The sequence below is a fragment of the Netta rufina genome, assembly GCF_964035555.1.
Source record: "Netta rufina genome assembly, chromosome: 25".
Taxonomy (NCBI): Eukaryota; Metazoa; Chordata; class Aves; order Anseriformes; family Anatidae; genus Netta; species Netta rufina.
The window spans coordinates 7357894-7374952 of record NC_140149.1 but is presented as its reverse complement, the minus strand read 5'-3'; the positions used below and the strand labels follow the sequence as shown (position 1 = coordinate 7374952).

The 17059-nt window shown below is 42.4% G+C and overlaps 1 protein-coding gene across 4 annotated transcripts in view; it reads left to right on the top strand.

The window, feature by feature from the left end:
• Positions 1-17059, top strand: part of NCAM1 (neural cell adhesion molecule 1) — a gene marked incomplete at both ends in the record, with an annotated part of 103068 nt that overhangs the window by 74593 nt on the left and 11416 nt on the right. For 3 of the 4 annotated variants that reach the window (XM_084301397.1, XM_084301396.1, XM_084301398.1), the window contains 2 exons: positions 10014-10138; positions 11489-11669. In XM_084301397.1, coding sequence (XP_084157523.1) covers positions 10014-10138; positions 11489-11669 — 306 coding nt within the window. Of the gene's footprint in view, positions 1-10013; positions 10139-11488; positions 11670-14640; positions 14791-17059 lie in introns of those variants that run through there. The other variant, XM_084301399.1, reaches the window with a different exon arrangement.

Sequence of the window (17059 nt, the reverse complement as noted above, 5' to 3'; positions counted from 1 at the left end):
GGAGCATTGCTCCCATCTTGCCAGTGATCCCCTGCCAGCATTAAGAGGTCCAAGACTTCACAAGAAGTCTTCATCTCAACTTGGGATGGACTTTGGATTCCCTCAGTTCTTGCTCAGTACCTGGTTAGTACCAAGCCGTTCCTTGGGAGATTGAGTCAGGTAAGCAGACACTTCCATTTCACTTCTGTAGAACATTCCTTGTTTGTTTGTTTTTGTTTTGTTTTGTTTAAAAAAAAAAAAGGCAGGTCTTTTTATCCAGAAAATATACCAGGATCTGGTTCATGATAGACATTTTCCATGTGATTTGTTCGGTTTTGCTTGTTTGCTGTCATAGGGTTTTTTGGGGGTCTTTTTTTGTTTGTTTTTCTGAGGGTTTTTTTGTGGGTTTGGTGGTCGTCTTTTTTTTTATTTTTATTTTTTTTCCTTTTAAGGGTAAAAGTTTGCATTTACACCTACACTGAAGTTCATGCTCTTACATTGAGCAGAAGCAGATGCGGCCTCTCACTGTGTCATTGTCATTTGTGTACATCGTTGATTTATGCAAATAGGCACATTTGTTTTCCACGCTAAGCTGTTCTGCAGTACATGAATATGCTATACACAACAGCATAAAGGGGCATTTGCACAAGGCAGATGCTCCTAGAACTTCGGTTCATTTAATTATTGATGACACTGCTGAATGAGCTTGTGTCTTGCTCTGAGATAACCTCAGTGGGTAAATGAATCAAAGTGAGAGCAATTAGAAATGGAAGCTCCTGAACAGCATCGTGAAGTCAGTAAAATGAACAATGGGTATAACTGAAACCTAATGAAGCTGAAGAGAGCTTCTTAGCTGACTTCAGTGAGTTTTTTACTTCGATGTGTGATCAGTAATGTATGGGAAGAGATGTCTAGAGCCTAGTAAGGGATTTAGGAACATGTACCTCATTTAAACAGTTTTGTATCACAGACAGTGATGAAGATGGCTTTCTTGCAGCTGTTTCCACTGTAGAATCTGTTTTGCATAGCAAAATGTTTGAGGTCACATTAGAAGGTTGTTGTTTTTTTCCTCTTTTCTTCCAATAGAGGTGGTGAATTGGGTCTTTCCTCTGTCTAGTCTCCTGTTTTTCCAGAAGCTATGGGAACTTCTGTCATATCTTCTAGATACTGGTGAATGGATTCCAAAGTTGCAGGATAAGGGAGGTGGGGAGGTTCAGGACACTGAGCAAGTGACATGCAGGTAGCAAGCCAAGTGCAGTTTTCTATAAAATCTTTGTTATCATGCACAGTGCATCCAGTCAGTTCAAAATAGGTTGCAGTCTTGGGGAAAAAGGTCACGTTGGCATCCCATAGAGCTGGTGACTCTTTTTTGCTTTGGAATTTCTTTCCTCAAGAAATGGGGCTGGCCACTAGGTATCATAAGATAAAAATGGCAGGGAAGGGAGCGTAGTTATATATAAAATGGAAGTTCAATAGCATTTGTGCATTAAGTAATTTGTCTTTCATATTACTTTTTTTTTTTTTCCTTTCACTCATTTCAGATTTGCCAGGCAGTAAGTACAGAGGTATATTCTCTGCTAGAATACTACCAGAAAGAGCTACCCTGGGTCGCTGCACCAAAGGAATGTAATGTTCACAGACAACTGCAATCTAAGGTCTAGTTGGCTAGCAAAACTAAGGAGTGAGGGAAAAGCATTCTCACAGGGCAGACACAACGGCATCTCCCCTTTTTATGCTTCATTTAAATATGGTCTGCAAGTAAGCTGGTCAATGGTCCATATCTCTCAACAAGCCACGATAATAACAGTAGCTGTAAATGACATTTTTATCATGTTCCTTGGACTGATAATCCTGAGAGACAGGTCTGATTATGAAGGCCCTTGTATTTCCAAACTCACACGGTAAGTACTGTCTGGGAGTAGCAGCCTGTGCGTACCAGGGCCTCGTTTCTCTTGAATGCTCCGAGGGAATCGGTGCTCTGACTTTCTGGCTTCAGCCTATGACAATAGGATGAATTTCAAGGTGTTAAGCTAACTAATATTTTCAGAAGTCTTGTGTGTCTTAGAAGCCTCATCCAAATTAGCTTTCAGTCATATTTATACTGCTAATTTGCCCTTGATCTTTAACTAAATCTCTCCCTCGAGAGGAAGTGATTTTTAAAGGCAACCTCTCTCGTCTATTTTTAAACCTACTCATGTAGTTGTAGAATGTGAAGATTGATAGTGCACTTAGTGGGGATTTGGCAGTATGTTTCCTCGTGAGCAGAAGACGCTGAATGCCCTTCCAGGCACTCTAACTTGTAAACCTCCCTCCATCATTGTGCTCCTGCCTGGAGTTCCATGAGTCTACCTTTATAATTAGAAACAATGGCTTGAAAGTTCAGATAAACTGATTTTACATTTTATATTATCAGTTTTTTCCCCAGTAATGCCGGGCCCTTAATCTTGTCAGACAGGAGCAGGTGAAAGATTAAGGATTTCATTCTCGTTTGCACGAAATTACGGGGGAAGTGCCGGAGCACTGTGAAGTAGCCTCATTTTAATTAGGCGAGTTAAAAATCAGATCATGATTTAGGAAGAGAAACTGGGTATGGAGGTAGTAACGTGCTCCTGTCTAACACTTGATTGTTTTTACCCTTGCCGTACAGTCTGTTGGCTTCTTCATCTCTGCCAGCAGTAGCTGTCTTCCTCGTGTCACCTCTGTCATTAACTTCCAGTGCAGAGCGCTTCATTCCTCCTTGTCAGAGAACGCCCTCACAGACATGAAATCATCAGTGTAAAGCATTGCACGGGACTCGTTCAGTGTTGTTGAATCATCAGGCTCAGGTTTTGGGTTGAAGTGGGGCACTCAGTGGTAATTGGCAGTCTGACCAAACCCGGGTTGCAGCTGAGACAAAAAGCCCTTTCCTTGGAAATGTATGCACATAGTAGGGTTGTAAGTATTGTTGTTAATATTTAGGAAGGCATTTCTTTCAGCAGAAGGGAGAACACCTCAATGTGCAGTGCTGAGGTTTGTCTTCACTGAACTGCAAGCTACGATTTTGACTATTTCACCTCTGATGCGTGGAGTGTTTCTGAATAATGATGTGTTCCCTTTTTCTTTCCAACAGTCGTGTGGAGTCCTTCATCTGCCCAAGCTGTGGGGTGCAGTCCTCCTCTTGCAGTTTTTGTTTCTTCCTTGACTTGGTATTTGTCACTGAGCAGTGTGCCCAGCATACCCTAACTCCGCGCTTCCCTTGGGTTAATGTTCTCTATTTGCAGGCGTTGTTACTGTCTCCCCAGTGTTTGAGATATACTGGCTAATTTAATTTGGTTCCTGTTTTATTTAGTCTGTAATTCTGTTGTTGATTTTTTTCCCTTGCCCATTGTTTACATCAGTTTTTTAATTTTTTTGTATTTTCCATGTGACCTACTCCACTTTCCTTTCAACCCATCATGTGCGTGCGTATCATGTGACTTTGTCATGTGCCTTGCATGGTGCTGCTGATGTCGTCCTCGCTGGTGAACAGAAGGTAAAACGCTTTGTTCTGACGGGTTGCCTAGCTCTGGGGGAGGAGTCCCTCGGTCAGCAGCCAGGGCCCTCCAACTTGCATCGCTCCAAAATCCTCCCGCAGGCCTTTTGGAGAAGCTGCCCAGCACTGTCCGCATGCGAAGAACTAAATTTCGGTCTTCTGTGCTGAGCTTGAAGCTAGCTGGGGGACAGGACGACAAAACTCATGCGGCTCAGTCATTTGCTTCTTTCCCTGGCAGAATCCCCCAGTCAGCATCCAAGCCTGTGTCTGCCATTAATACCGATGGCAAAAATCCTTTTGTATTTTAAATGATCAGTGTGCCAACTACAGGCTCTTGGAGAAACTGGGGGGTGAGATGCTCAGGTGATGCAAACCACTGTATTTGTGGTTGTTTCAGCAACACTTAGACCCTGTGCTATATGTTTATGTACATATCTTCATGCTATACATATTTAGTCGCTTATCAAAAGGAGTAGAAATTCCTCATCTCTCAAAGTCAGTTACTGGTAAGCATGTCACATTATGATTTAAGAAAGAAATCTTTCAAGTGTAGAACTTAACATAGCTAGAGCAGGAAATAAGCTTTTGTAACGAAGGGTATGTATAGGCACACCCAGAGTAGATGATGGGAACTGCTATATGCATGAGAAGTACTATTGCACTGCTCTTGCCAGAGCACCTCATTCCTCCCACACAGTGTCTCAGTGCCAGGCAAGGGAGTTAATCCAGGTCTGAACTCATTTAACAGGAACACTTAGAGTGGCTGGTGATTTCCATGAAATGAAGAAGCAAATGATTGACCCTTGCAGCTTGTGGAGATGAAATTAGTCTCCAAGTAAGACATATGGTAGCACAAACATTTTCTGTAACCTTTTGCTTTTTGCAAGTTCACTTGATACTATGTGCATAATTTAAAGAGAGGTGGGAAAACAGTGCTTCTCTGCTTCCCCAAGTAAATAAACCATTTTGAAACCCAGGAAGCAATTTTTTTTCCATCCATGAATTTTGAAATGACCTTATTGTTTTGGACCACCACCAGGAAAGGATTTGAGCTGGGGTTTGCCAGGAAAACAGAACTAACACCAGTAACCTTCCCACATGACTGCATGAGTGGAAGCAGCCCCTCTTCCCCTGCTCTGTTCCCTCTCTGGGTGAAATCCAGGAGGGTGAAAGGCTTGGTTGTCTCGTTTTTGCATGTTCTGTTTTTGTTCCTTATCTCTTACTGTTGGTGTTCGTTTCTCTCATGTACACTGTGAAGACTCCCTACCTACTCTTCTTCACCCTTGTGTATTTACCACTTGTGGAGACTTTGCATAACTGTGGCTGATGTTAGTTTCAAATGGTGAAACTGTAGATCACAGTCTAATCCCATTTACATGGCGGTCAAAAATGCAGGAATCAGCTGCTTCCTCATTCATGCAGTGCAGAAATTACCATAGACAGATTGCAGTTGTATTCTCTGCACAAGGCAAGGATGCAGGATTGTTCCCGGGTGCCAGCTGGACGAGGATTTAGGCTCATAGACTCAGTGGTGCATTTGTCTAGTGCTACATTTGACCCACTTTTCAATGAATGGGCAAAAGGAAAATGTGGTGGGAGAAGAGAGGTGACAGTCTGTCATTGCACCACTGCCACTTCTGGGGTCCAGAACAAATTTAGTGCCCTGTGACCAGGGAATAGTTTGTACTGCACTTTCACGGCTCTCTACTCCCTGAATCAAAAGCTGAGCTGTCTTGAATTCAGCTTCGTAGAGGGTTTGCTCAAATACAGTTTCGGCTGGGAGAGAAGCAGACTATGAAACATGGTTTGGTTTACTCTTTTCTGAAAAATGTTCTGTGGATGAAGTTGAATCAGTGGAAGTTGTCAAGCTCTACCAAAGTCTACAGGGTTGCTGAAACCTGGAAGCTTTACATCTCTGAACAAAACCACGCCACTTCCCAAGCAAAGTATGGGAAGATTTTAGTTACTTGCCTTATCCTGCCCTCCAGTGGGCTCTGCTTGTACGATTTGGTGCTCTGACTGTGGGGCTGAGCGTGGGGCAGTGCAGTCACAGAGGCGAGCAGGGTGCTCTATGGCTCAGACGTAACTGCTCAGCGTCAGCACCCCACACAGTGAAAGCATGAGATCCTGCATCCCTTGCTCTGCAGCAGAGCAAATTCGAAGTGGAGCAAGTGTGGCGTGTTTGGAGCCGTGCTCTCAGTACGCTAAGCAGTGTCATAACAAGGAGGATTCTGTAAGGATCCCACCAAGTGCAGCTGGAACAGGCTGTTTTCTGCAGTGTGTCCAGTGGGCCCAGTGTAAATGGGAGACCCCAGGCATGTAGCACACCCTCATGATGCACTTTTGTTTTTCAGCCCCTCTTCCCATAGGGAGGATGCATGTTCCATGTGCATGAGTTTTTTTCTCTAACCTTCTTACGACAACCTTTTCTCTTCAGCTACTGACACTGACTTATTATAGAGATGCTGATTCTGCTGGACTAAACTTCTCCCACTAAACCTCTTCCTCTTTTGTTTGGAACTACACACTAACCCATTTTTAATTTTTCAGCTCTGTATCTGAATTGTATCTGCCTGATTAAGATCAATTAAATTCTATGTATTCGTGGGGAAAGAAATGCCAAATATTCTTTATGTGGTGTTGCACCTCTACATCTGTTGGGTTTCAGCCCTAGGACTGGTCCGTGTTCTCTTATCCAAAGGGAATGTTTCTTGGAGCAGGAACATATCTAAACAACTGGGAAAAGAAAGAACTGTGATGTGGAAACTAGGCAATTTAAAATGAAGAAAGGTTTCAGCAGGGAGGATAATTAGTCACTGGAATGGCTGCGTATAAAGTACAGCTGCAAATCTAGCTTTTAAAATCTTCGTATCAGAAATGAGCATCTTTACAAGGGATGGTCATTCACATTTTAGTCTTGGTACTCAATCACGGGAAAAAAAAATCTAGGCTATATTAGATAAGAAGTCTGATTCTTTATTTACAGTATTCCCTTATCACTTAAGCATCTGTTTGCCTGGTAATAATTCTATTTCTGAGATGAGGATGGGAAAGAGTACCAAGGAGATGTTGATCTTGTACTGTCTAGTTATCGGTGAAGCCATTCATCAAGTCTGTTACAAACAAGGCAAGCATGGCTGCTCACGAATGTTTCAGCTGTGTGAGGTGTCTCAGTATCTAGCAGAGCACGTGGCCATGAACAGCCCAGTTGGTACTGGGAGTTAGTTTGCTTGTGTGGGGAAAAAAACATAGAACGGGACATTTGTTCCTGCTTTCATGTAACTGTTGGCTAGTAGGCTTGACAGTTATTTCAGGAATAGCTTCTTCAACTCAGTATTCAAAATCAAAACCTTTGCAGTGATGTTTTCTTTCAGGATTGGGGAAAGATAACAGTTTGGTTAACCTGGTATTTGCAGTATGCCTGGGTGAGGTACCTCTGCTCACCAAGAACTCACCTATCCACATTTAACTTTCACTGTTACACATTCCCTGATTTCAGCATTCATAACTCCAGGAAAAACATGGGCTGGGAAGGGATTCTCAAATATACAGCTTCAGTAAGCTGGCAGCAGAGACAAAAATCCATCCCTTTGTCTATACAGTAGACGGCAAATGTGCTCATCGGTTAATCACGAAATTCTCATGTCCTTCCTGAGGACGTGACTGAGTTGGCCCTGTACTGTGTGAACCCAGACAGCTCCAGAGGAGCACGTAGCACCTCCCATAAGATAAATAGGGCACACAGGAAGAGAACTTGGTCTGCTTCAAACTGCACAAGAGGTCCATGCAGCGGCAGCTCCACACTTACCTTGAGAGCACTGCGTTTGTGCTTTCAACGTACAGTCGCAGAGAGACCTGCTACGTGTTGGGATGCGGAGCTTTTGTGTCCCCTCCTCCTGCTGTGGAAGCCTTGTCATGGGGATGTAGGCAGAAGAGAGGATTTTGAAAAGAGAAATAGAGCATGGAAAACAGGAGCATTCCATCTTTGCATCTTGAAGAAAAGCTACGACTCTGTGAAACACAAATGTATGCATTTTGCATGAAAGAACTGTGGATTGTAATTACCTTCTTGGAACAGTTGGTGTGTTATCCTGCAAGGAAATGGAATTAATATAAAATTACTGTTTCAGTCTAGGTCTTGGGTTTTTTGAATTGATATTTCACCCAAAAAAAAAAAATCCCCTTGATTTCTTGCTTTGGAGGTGGAAGGCTTCAAATTACTTCTGAAGATGAACTTTGAAAGTTATTGGAACATTAGCCTTGCTCTTGCCAGTCAAAACTGCATGTGCTTTCCATTAAGAGCTGAATACAAATCCAGACAAAAGAGATTTAGAGTTGAGAATGGTTTTTGGGCTGAAATACAGAAGCTCCTGTAAGTTTGCGTAGCTGTTGTTGCCTGCCAAAGTTAATACAACTGCTGACTTACTATTTATTTCCACTTTTAGTATAATACAGCAGAACTAAATTTTAAAAGTTTTGTTTCAGGCAATGGGCTGAACTCAAAGGTCACAAATGTTATTTCAGAGTCCTGGTTTTGTTCCCATTTGTTCAGGCTCCTAAGTCGCAAACGTTACAAAGTATTTGGTCTTGTTCTCCTTGGGGGATACATTCAGAATTGGGCGTGTTTTAGTTGTGCATTTCACCACACTTTGGGGCACATGTCAGCATGTCTTTAAGAAAGCCTCTTGTCCAAATCCCAAGCAGCACTACGAGTAAAACAAGAGTGCTTTAGCAGAACCATAGCCACTTGAAGCTAGAATGGTGAAGTCTGTGCTCAGCATTAGCAGATCTGTACGGACTGTGGCTGAATGGAGGTGTAGGAGGTTTTTTGCTCTTTAACGCCCAGCCACTTTAATAGATGTATAAAATACTGGTAAGAATTAGGAGCCTGTAATGAGACCAGCCAATGTAGCACAATTAATTTCAGGAGTTTGTTGGAAGTGCCAACTGCAGCTGATTTGTAAGCTTTAATTTGCAAATAATTGCAGTGTTGCTTTTGCTCAAATTACCCATAAAGAAATTGGGTAGATTAGCCTTTAGGGAATAACAGCCGAAATGGTCAGAAGTTCCTAAACAGCTTTTAAGCCCAGAATTCATGAGTGAAACACTGAGACTACAGCACAGAGCCGATAGTAAAGAAGGCAGTAAGTACTATAAAACAACCTGGCAAGCTTCAGCAAGATTTATGATAATTTTTCTCAAATCTTACAGACTTTCAGTAGCGTTTAAGCTCCTGGGACATTTCAGAGCTGTAGAAATAATAGCTCCAAGTCCATTCTGAGATGAGCACTGGTGTAGAGGAGCCTTTGACTCTATCTTGCATAAAATGGAGCAAAGCCAGCATCCAGGCAATGACAAAGTTAGCAGGAGCTGAGCTCTCCAGTGGTCCCTGTTATTTTTAAAAGGAGACCAAGGCTCTTAGGCTCTTTTATCATTTAAGTACTTCTGCTAATTTGATGCTTGTGTCGTTGGGTTGTTTGGTTGCTTGGTTTCTTTTTCCATAAAAACAAATAAGCAGGTAGTAATGTCTCTGGCACAGTGAGTTCACGGGCTATCAGAGCACTTGAGAAACAATTGATCCCTGGGGTAGTAAGAAAACGGAAGGAGGAAGAATGCCTCTTTATCAGTCTGCTGCGGTATTTCTGAAGTGGGATGTTGTGAATATACAATCAACCTGTGGATTTTACTTTTGATAGAGGTGATACAGGATGATTGCATGCGGGAGAGAGAAACCATCCTCTTCAGGTTGCTTGTGACAGTTAGGGAGAAACTGGCTAGGGAAGGGCACTTGTTAGAGACATGGGTGTGAAAGGGTGTTGTAAATCACCATGCCCTGAAGAGGAGAATGAAATTTCACTTTTTTCTGCTGATGTCAGGGATACAGATTGGGAAGCGATGGCTTTTTTCTTTTTTAAAAACATACAGAAGAGCGAAAGGATTCTAGTTCTCTCCAGCCTGTGTTCATTATTGCAATTAGATGCACCAGTGCAAACAGACTGAAAACAGAAACTGTTGCAATGCAGTACCACTTTTTCACACCCGCTTAAGCGGCCACAAACAGTGAGCCTCTGGTCCAGGGACTGTAAAATCTCAACAGTATTCTAAGTACAAACACAGGTCTGTATGACAGCTGCGGTGCTTCCTTTTTCCATGCTGCCTGTTTGCCACATTCTCTAACTTGATTTTTCCAGGTTGTTTCACACAAGCGTTTTTGAACAGAAAAAGTGAAAAACTGGGGTTTGTTCCAGGGTATCCTTGCAGAATGATCCTGCCTTTTTCACTTAGCCTCTGACTCGATTTAGGCACACACAGAAACGGTAAAGTGCATCAGTGGAAACAAACTACCAAATTCAAGAAGTACTTGAGTCTGAATATTTGTGTCTCTAGACAAGCAGCATCCTATGTGGCTGAGCCAGGGTAAGGCCAACACCCTGGCAGCTTAGTGCAGTGAAGTGTTTTTCTGATTTTTGAGTGCTCTTTTCCTAATGAATTTTTCACAAATGTAAATCCACCATTGTTTCAGGGGAACCCAGTGCACCCAAACTGGAAGGTCAGATGGGAGAAGACGGAAACTCCATTAAAGTGAATGTTATCAAGCAGGATGATGGTGGCTCCCCGATTAGACATTACCTGATCAAATATAAAGCCGTAAGTATGACTGATACTCAAGCCTGATTTATATGTAGCCTGTTCAGTGCTCAGGCTTTACAATGTAAGCAGATACCTTGGCAGACAACCCTGAAGCTAAGATCTTGCAGGTAGTCCAATACAGAAGTACGTGCTGAGCAGGTGTAGTGGAAGTGGGCAGGATATGAGACATGATATGCACAGGAGCAACTTAAAATATTTTGTCTCATTTTCTTTGCTTTCACTTCAATTATAAAAGATTATTTCTCCATTCTATCTTCTATAGAATTGTCAGCATATGATAATTACATACACTTAGGGTTTTTTTCCATTACATATATTTCTGAGACAGGATTGCCAGCAGCAACTGGAATGAGACCAGAGGCTCATAGTGTAGAGCATTGCCCACATTCAGATGTGTATCTAACCACAGCTTTCAATTGGTCATTAAAACTGCCACATATTATTGAGTAACAGATGCTTCAATAACAAATTTTTCTCCAGATCATGGAATAAAACATTCAGCATCATCAGTTTAGACCCAAATAATAAAGTAAGAGAAGCTATTGGAAGCAACTTCCCTTTAGGGCTAACGAAATCAGATCTCATTCGTAATTGACCCACAATGTGGTTCTTTACAACCATCATTTTGTGCTTTTTGGGTTACCAAGAGCTTCTTAGAATGGAGAGTATCACAAGGATTACTTAATGTCACAGAACCGTAAATTCCAGCAGAGGTGAAGCAGCTTGTTAGTCCCCTCCACTTGCCCCAAAACTACCTATGACTACCATGGAAATAGCTTTTTCAAATAAGCGCAAGCAAAGTGGACATCTGGATTCCCTGAAAATTTGGAGTACAAATCAACAAAGTTGATAGTTTCATATGCTCCTTTTAAAATTTTTCTTAAACAGTGCAGAGTAGAAGGGTCATGATAAGCTGGGCCAGCCCCTGGTAAGAGGTCAGTCTTTCCTGCAGATGATAAAAATTTGATACTCAAAGACGTGTAAGAACATGCTTGAAGCGCTTTGCGGAGCAGAGGTGTACAGAAGTTGCAGCTTTTCTCCTCTGAAATGGAAGTCTTACGATGTGACAAAGACGAGAGGGAGAACTGACAGATTCAGCCATGGTGATACTGCAGAAAGCAGGTTTCTGAGCAGGAAAGAGACTGCTTCAGTATCTCTTGTCCTGTCCACTTGGAGCCATCAGCAAATGTCGTTTTGCACCTCTGAATTACCTGAGAAGCATGTGCCTTCTGTAGAAGCCTCCCCACTTTTCCATTTGTTTGTTAGCTGTTACCTTGTTCACAAAGCTGGCTACTAACATTGTGCTGTATGTTTTGCATCTCTGCCTGCCTTGTTGCTGTTCTGCAGAAGCACTCCTCAGAATGGAAACCAGAGATCAGACTTCCTTCTGGCAGCGACCACGTCATGCTGAAGTCTCTGGACTGGAATGCAGAGTACGAGGTTTATGTGATAGCTGAAAACCAGCAAGGGAAGTCCAAACCAGCTCACTACGCCTTCCGAACGTCTGCTCAGCCCACTGTCATCCCAGGTACGGCGGTCATAAGCTTTACCATTGTTTTCTGCTTCCAATTAATGCAACAGTGCTGCATCTTTTAATGTGCCTGAGTAACCCTGACAACTTGCTTGCTTAAAGCCATTATCATAATTGGTTACCCATCCAAAGCTTAGTTTTTGCCGCGTACATACCTGTACTGTAGTCCCTGTTACAGTATGTACAGCCCTAGCAGTACACGGGCAGGACTGCTGCACAACCACCCTGTCCAACTGTTCACAGGGGACGCTGGCTTTTTGTATCAGGGTAACGGGATTACCAGATGAGAAAAGCAGTGGACAGAAAATGCTTTCTGAAAACAGGATCCCCAGCTCAAGCTGAAGCAGAAGAGCTCTCTGACGCAATGCTTTTCACAATACAGATTTCCCTTCCAAACCTGCTTTGTGCTTGCTTACTGCCCGTTTGTGCATCCAGTTCATCCTTCTTTTATTTATTTCTGCGCAGGTGTAGTAATGTACAATTTAAAAATACAAAACAAAACAAAAAAACACCTTCAAGGATGAAATTACTGGACCACCTGTAAATTGAAGTTCTGATTGCTTTAAGGCAGATGGACGAACTTCAGCTGGACTGAAGCTGATGCATCAGTCACCTGCCTGCGCAGCCCAATTTAAGCACATTCGTGCCGGGATTGGTGCTGACAGTCTGTGCTGAAGGGAGTGATTTGATTTCACTCTGTCCTCTAGAGTCTTAACTCAGTCTCGTGTTTTTCGTAGAACAATCAAAAAGTTTTAATCAGTGTTCACCTTGCACTGAGACTTTAGTCCTAAATATGCCCCTATTCCTGTCCTGTCAGAAGTAAACAGCTGAGAGCTCGTGCAGTTGCATGCCGAAACTCCACTGGATTAAGTCAGATAGTGTTGTTGGACATAAAAAGGAGTGAGCTGGGTGGTTGGGGCTCAAAAATGTTTGTGGCAGGGAAGATAAGGGTAGGGAGAGAGAGGGAAACGGGGCAAAAGGGACTGAGACGTGTGTTGGAAGAATACTCAGTAACTCATTAAGCAACTTACCCTCTGATTCTCATTTTCAGCAGCACTACTACTTACTACTCACATATTTGAAGGACAACTGTGACTAATGTGGCAGGGGAAGGTGGGGAATATTTGGCAAAGTGTGCTTCAGTGGTTTTTCAGACCAGAACAGTCACATGCAGTAGGCTGGAACAGCGAATAGATGGTTCCTTTACACTCTTGTGTATCTCCTCAGGGAAAAGTTACAAGCACTGATAAACATTTTTGTTCTTCCACACTCCTTGGGTGCAGCCAGTGATGCTTTCTGGTGCTGGTATTTTCTCTTAGACTTTGTTATATGCTCCAGTGGGATGCCAAGAGGTACCTGGGACAGCTGGGATGATATGTGCAGGTGTAATAGCAATCTGGGAGAACTCTGTTTCCTTTGCAATATACAGTTCATGCTGTAGTCTGTGCAATGTGAGGAACAATGAGCACAGTTGTCACTGAGCCCTTTAAATGCAGCAGAAACATGGGCAAGGACTCCTTAAAAGGATGGGAATTTTTTTAGTATCCATTTTGTTTTCATGGGTGTAATTTCTTTGGCCTCTCTGGAATTACGATGTGAAGCACAGGAGGAATCAGGATTTGAGTTTGCTGTTTCCAGTGTCGCGCTTGGAAATGTTGGAAGCACGTTGACAAGCAGTTGTTCTCAGACTGCATCTTGCTGCAGGGTTGACCCAGCAGATGGACGCAGTTGATATGTAGGAAGAATGTGCCTCGGTTCAGGATCAAGTAGAGCACTGTGCAGTGATGTGGGTACTGCTGCCTGTGCTGGATTGCTGACTGGGTTTCTCTAGCTTTTTTGTCTTCATTCTGTACAGAACTTTGGCTTACATTAGGCCTTTCAAGGTATTTCCAGATCCTTTGGTTCCGAGCTGTTCTCCAAACTAGTCATGTTTGGCACAATACTTGGGGAGGGCAGGGTGTTTTTTTCTGACATGGTCTCTCCGCAAATGAAGGCAGCTGTGCCCAGTTGCACTAGGGAAGAAGCTCTACCTACTACTGTGCTTTAGCATCTCTTATTTTCATAGAGTTTAGCTTGTGTTTTGATTTCCAAAAGAGCTAGATAAGCAAAGCCAGGGCCAAGACCTTTAAAATAGCATTGCTGTGCGTGACAGTAAGAGGCAGATATTTCATGCAGACTAAATGTATGTTTATTGAGTAGAGTCCTTTGTAGGACCATCATCTGTAGAATTTTCACAGCGTTCCTAAAGCGGCTGGAAGGATAAGAGTATTGCTGAAAGGAATAATAATTGCATTACAGTAGTTTGCAGGCAACTAGAAGGCTGAATGGAAGTCAGCCCTGTATTCTTGAGTCCATCTTGCCTCTGAGGCTGTGCTCACCTGGATCTGTTATCCAAATTCTTGGTACAGCGGGCTTTGGGGGAAGAACTTGGACAGGCAGGTGGATGGTCTGCTCCACAAAAGCTTTTGTTTTCTTTATTTGTAAAAGGCAGTGTTGTCCTTTCAAATACCAGCCAGCCATTTTCTTGTGTTGATCACTGAGCCTTCTGTTCCATCATTTTTAATCTCATTTGCTTGCTAACCCCATAAGCCCTGACCTGGACGCTGCTCTGCGGCTTTGGACATTGCTGAGCTTCTGAACCTGACCCTTTTGTCGGTGTGAATGTGCTAATGCTATCCTCTAACCTTTAGCCATTTTAATTTACTAAATTAAATAAACCTTTGATTCTTATGTTTTCTATATTTATGACCTAATTTTTTTTATCTATTTTTCTCTCTTTCTTTCTTTCTTTCTTTCTTCCTCGTCCTTTCTTCCCTCCCCCCTCTCCCCCTTATTCCTTTCCTATGTCTGTCGTCATACATGTCACCTTGGATCTCACGGGACACATCCACGCTTGCCACATGCACCAAATTTGCTTTTTAAACAACCATATTTTCCCCTCCTGGGAACCATTGTCTGGCACCTGCAGCGACCTTGGGAAGTCCATCAACGTCGTCTCCCTTTGTTTCATTGCTTCTTTCTGCAGTGACTCTGCTTTTGCTCTGTTAGAAACTTAAAATAAAGCAATATTTGCTTGAAAAGGCCTGGGTCCTGCCAAGGTGTGAAAGCAGATAACTTTGTTTCAGAGGATCCTGTCAGTTCAGGAGGAAACAAGAATCTTTAATTTGAAAGAGTTAATAATTTTGTAATGAGGAAAAATGGTCTAAGCCAAGTGTTTTAACAATCTTTTGTTACTTGTAATGAATTTGTCCTTTTTAATGGATGTAAAGGAAGATATTTTTGTTTGCTTGCTTTTTTTTTCTCATAAGAAGGTACAATATTGAAAGCCTTTTAAAAACAAACAAAAAACCCCCATGCAAACTGGTCTTTACTGATCTGTCCACACATCTGGTGCTGATCACCACTGTGTTGTGCAAAACTTCTTTAAAGCCTCACCCACAAATGTAACCTGGCAGACAGAAAAAGGGAAGAAAACTTGCCAGAGGGAATCCTATTGCTGGCCCGTATTTCTCTGCGGGCTTCTGCATGTGGGTTCAAATTGATGGCTGTCGGAAAGTTTTCCTGACGCGGTGGCCTGAATATAAACATCTCGTGGGAATTGCACTGAAGACATTTCTTTCTTTCCCTTTTTGTGTGGTTCAGTCCTTGGGACTTCACTGGCCCCTTGTGAGCAGTGAAATATCTCCTGACCCATAGCGGATCTCTGGGGCGTAATACAGCCCAAAAACATACAAGTTTGCAATGGATGCTTGTCTAATGTCTTCTGGTCCTCCACTTACTGTATTACCAACTTCACAGAGAGATCCTTTTTTTTTTTTTCTTCACCATTTTAACAGGAAGGATTAGCTTGGATCAAGTGACCTGATGATCTAAATGATTATTATTACTGATCCTTAATCATATTCACAGTTAACTGTGCATGTGACACTATCAGACAGGATTAATCCATGGTGTAAATATGCAGCTTTGTTACCGAGTTCTGTGTATTGCATTTTGTTGAACAAATTTCAGGTGACTTTTTCTTTTTTGCTGTTTTTATTCAAAAAGAACAACACCAACAAAACATCAAAACCCTGTGCCCCTCATGAATTGTCTTCTGTGATGGGAAATCCATTTGGATGTGTTGCTCTTTTAAAAGGGCTTTCTCTCCATCTAGGTCTCTTTCTCTGTACGTGGGCCTGGGGTTGAAAAGAATGAATTGTTGATGGAGGTATTGAGCTGTCTGTATAGAACGTCTCAAATTCTATCAGTTGTCCAGACTGGCATTAATCTTTCTAACAAAGTGCTAAGAGGGACAGAGAACAAACCCCGCCATCAGTCTTGTCTAACTATGCATTTTATGCTCTGCACATAAGACTCCGCTGTGTTTATTCAGACCTTGTTCATGACAATTTGTGAACTTCTTGTCTGTCTAAATTATAAATGAAAACTTTTTTGCAGGCATTGCTCACAAAAGCATGTGGAGTTCTTATTTAAAAAAAACAAAACAAAACAAACAAAAAAACCCATACACACAAAAATGCAACGCATTCTTGCCTTCGGTATTCTAGAGTGTAGCAGACTTGTTTGATCTCTTGAGTTTACACCTTAGTGTTACTGAAGTACAGCTCAAGTAATCGTAATTCTAACGACTCATGTGAACTTCCACCTAGCTGAACTTATTAAGCTCATCTGTAGATCTGATGCCAGCCTGTCCTGTGGATTTCTCTTTATCCACAGACAGGCTACTAGGTGAGGGTAAGCATCCAACTCAGAGTATTAAAACGATCTTGCCCAAACTTGTACTGTTCATAACCGTTGGGCGAAGAGAGAGCAGCACCTCCAGAAGCCATTCTTCCTATTCAAGACTTAGGAGATGCGTTACCTTCCCATGGGCTGCTCCCTGTAGTTACTAAGCAAAGCCCAGATCATTAACATGGCTCAAATTATTGGAAATGAATCCCCTACTCAGCTGAAAATACAATTTATACAGAAAATATACAGAAAGGGCTCCCATCCCTGTGTTTGCAAGAATAAGGAGCATAAGAGGTATTTTCACCACTTGTTTATGTGGGTTGTAACGTGTTAGATCCTTGAGAAGTCTGACAGTCAGAACTGGACGAGATTCCAGGTCTTGTTCTTGATGTGAACAAAGTATTAAAAAGCTTGCGGAAAAGCCTATGCTATTTTTGTGGACTTGGAGATGAGACAGAGATTCAGATCTGGACCCAGAAGAGGTTTAAGCATTTGGATTTTCTGCACACATACAGTTTTGCAAGTAAATGTTCTGTGGAATAACTCAAACCTACAGGAAGGCTTTAGAAGAGTGCTTCCGTGTGTGTGATGAACTGCAGAGCTTTGCAGGATCTTATTTGGCCCATGGGACTCCAGCACCTGTACTCCCACTT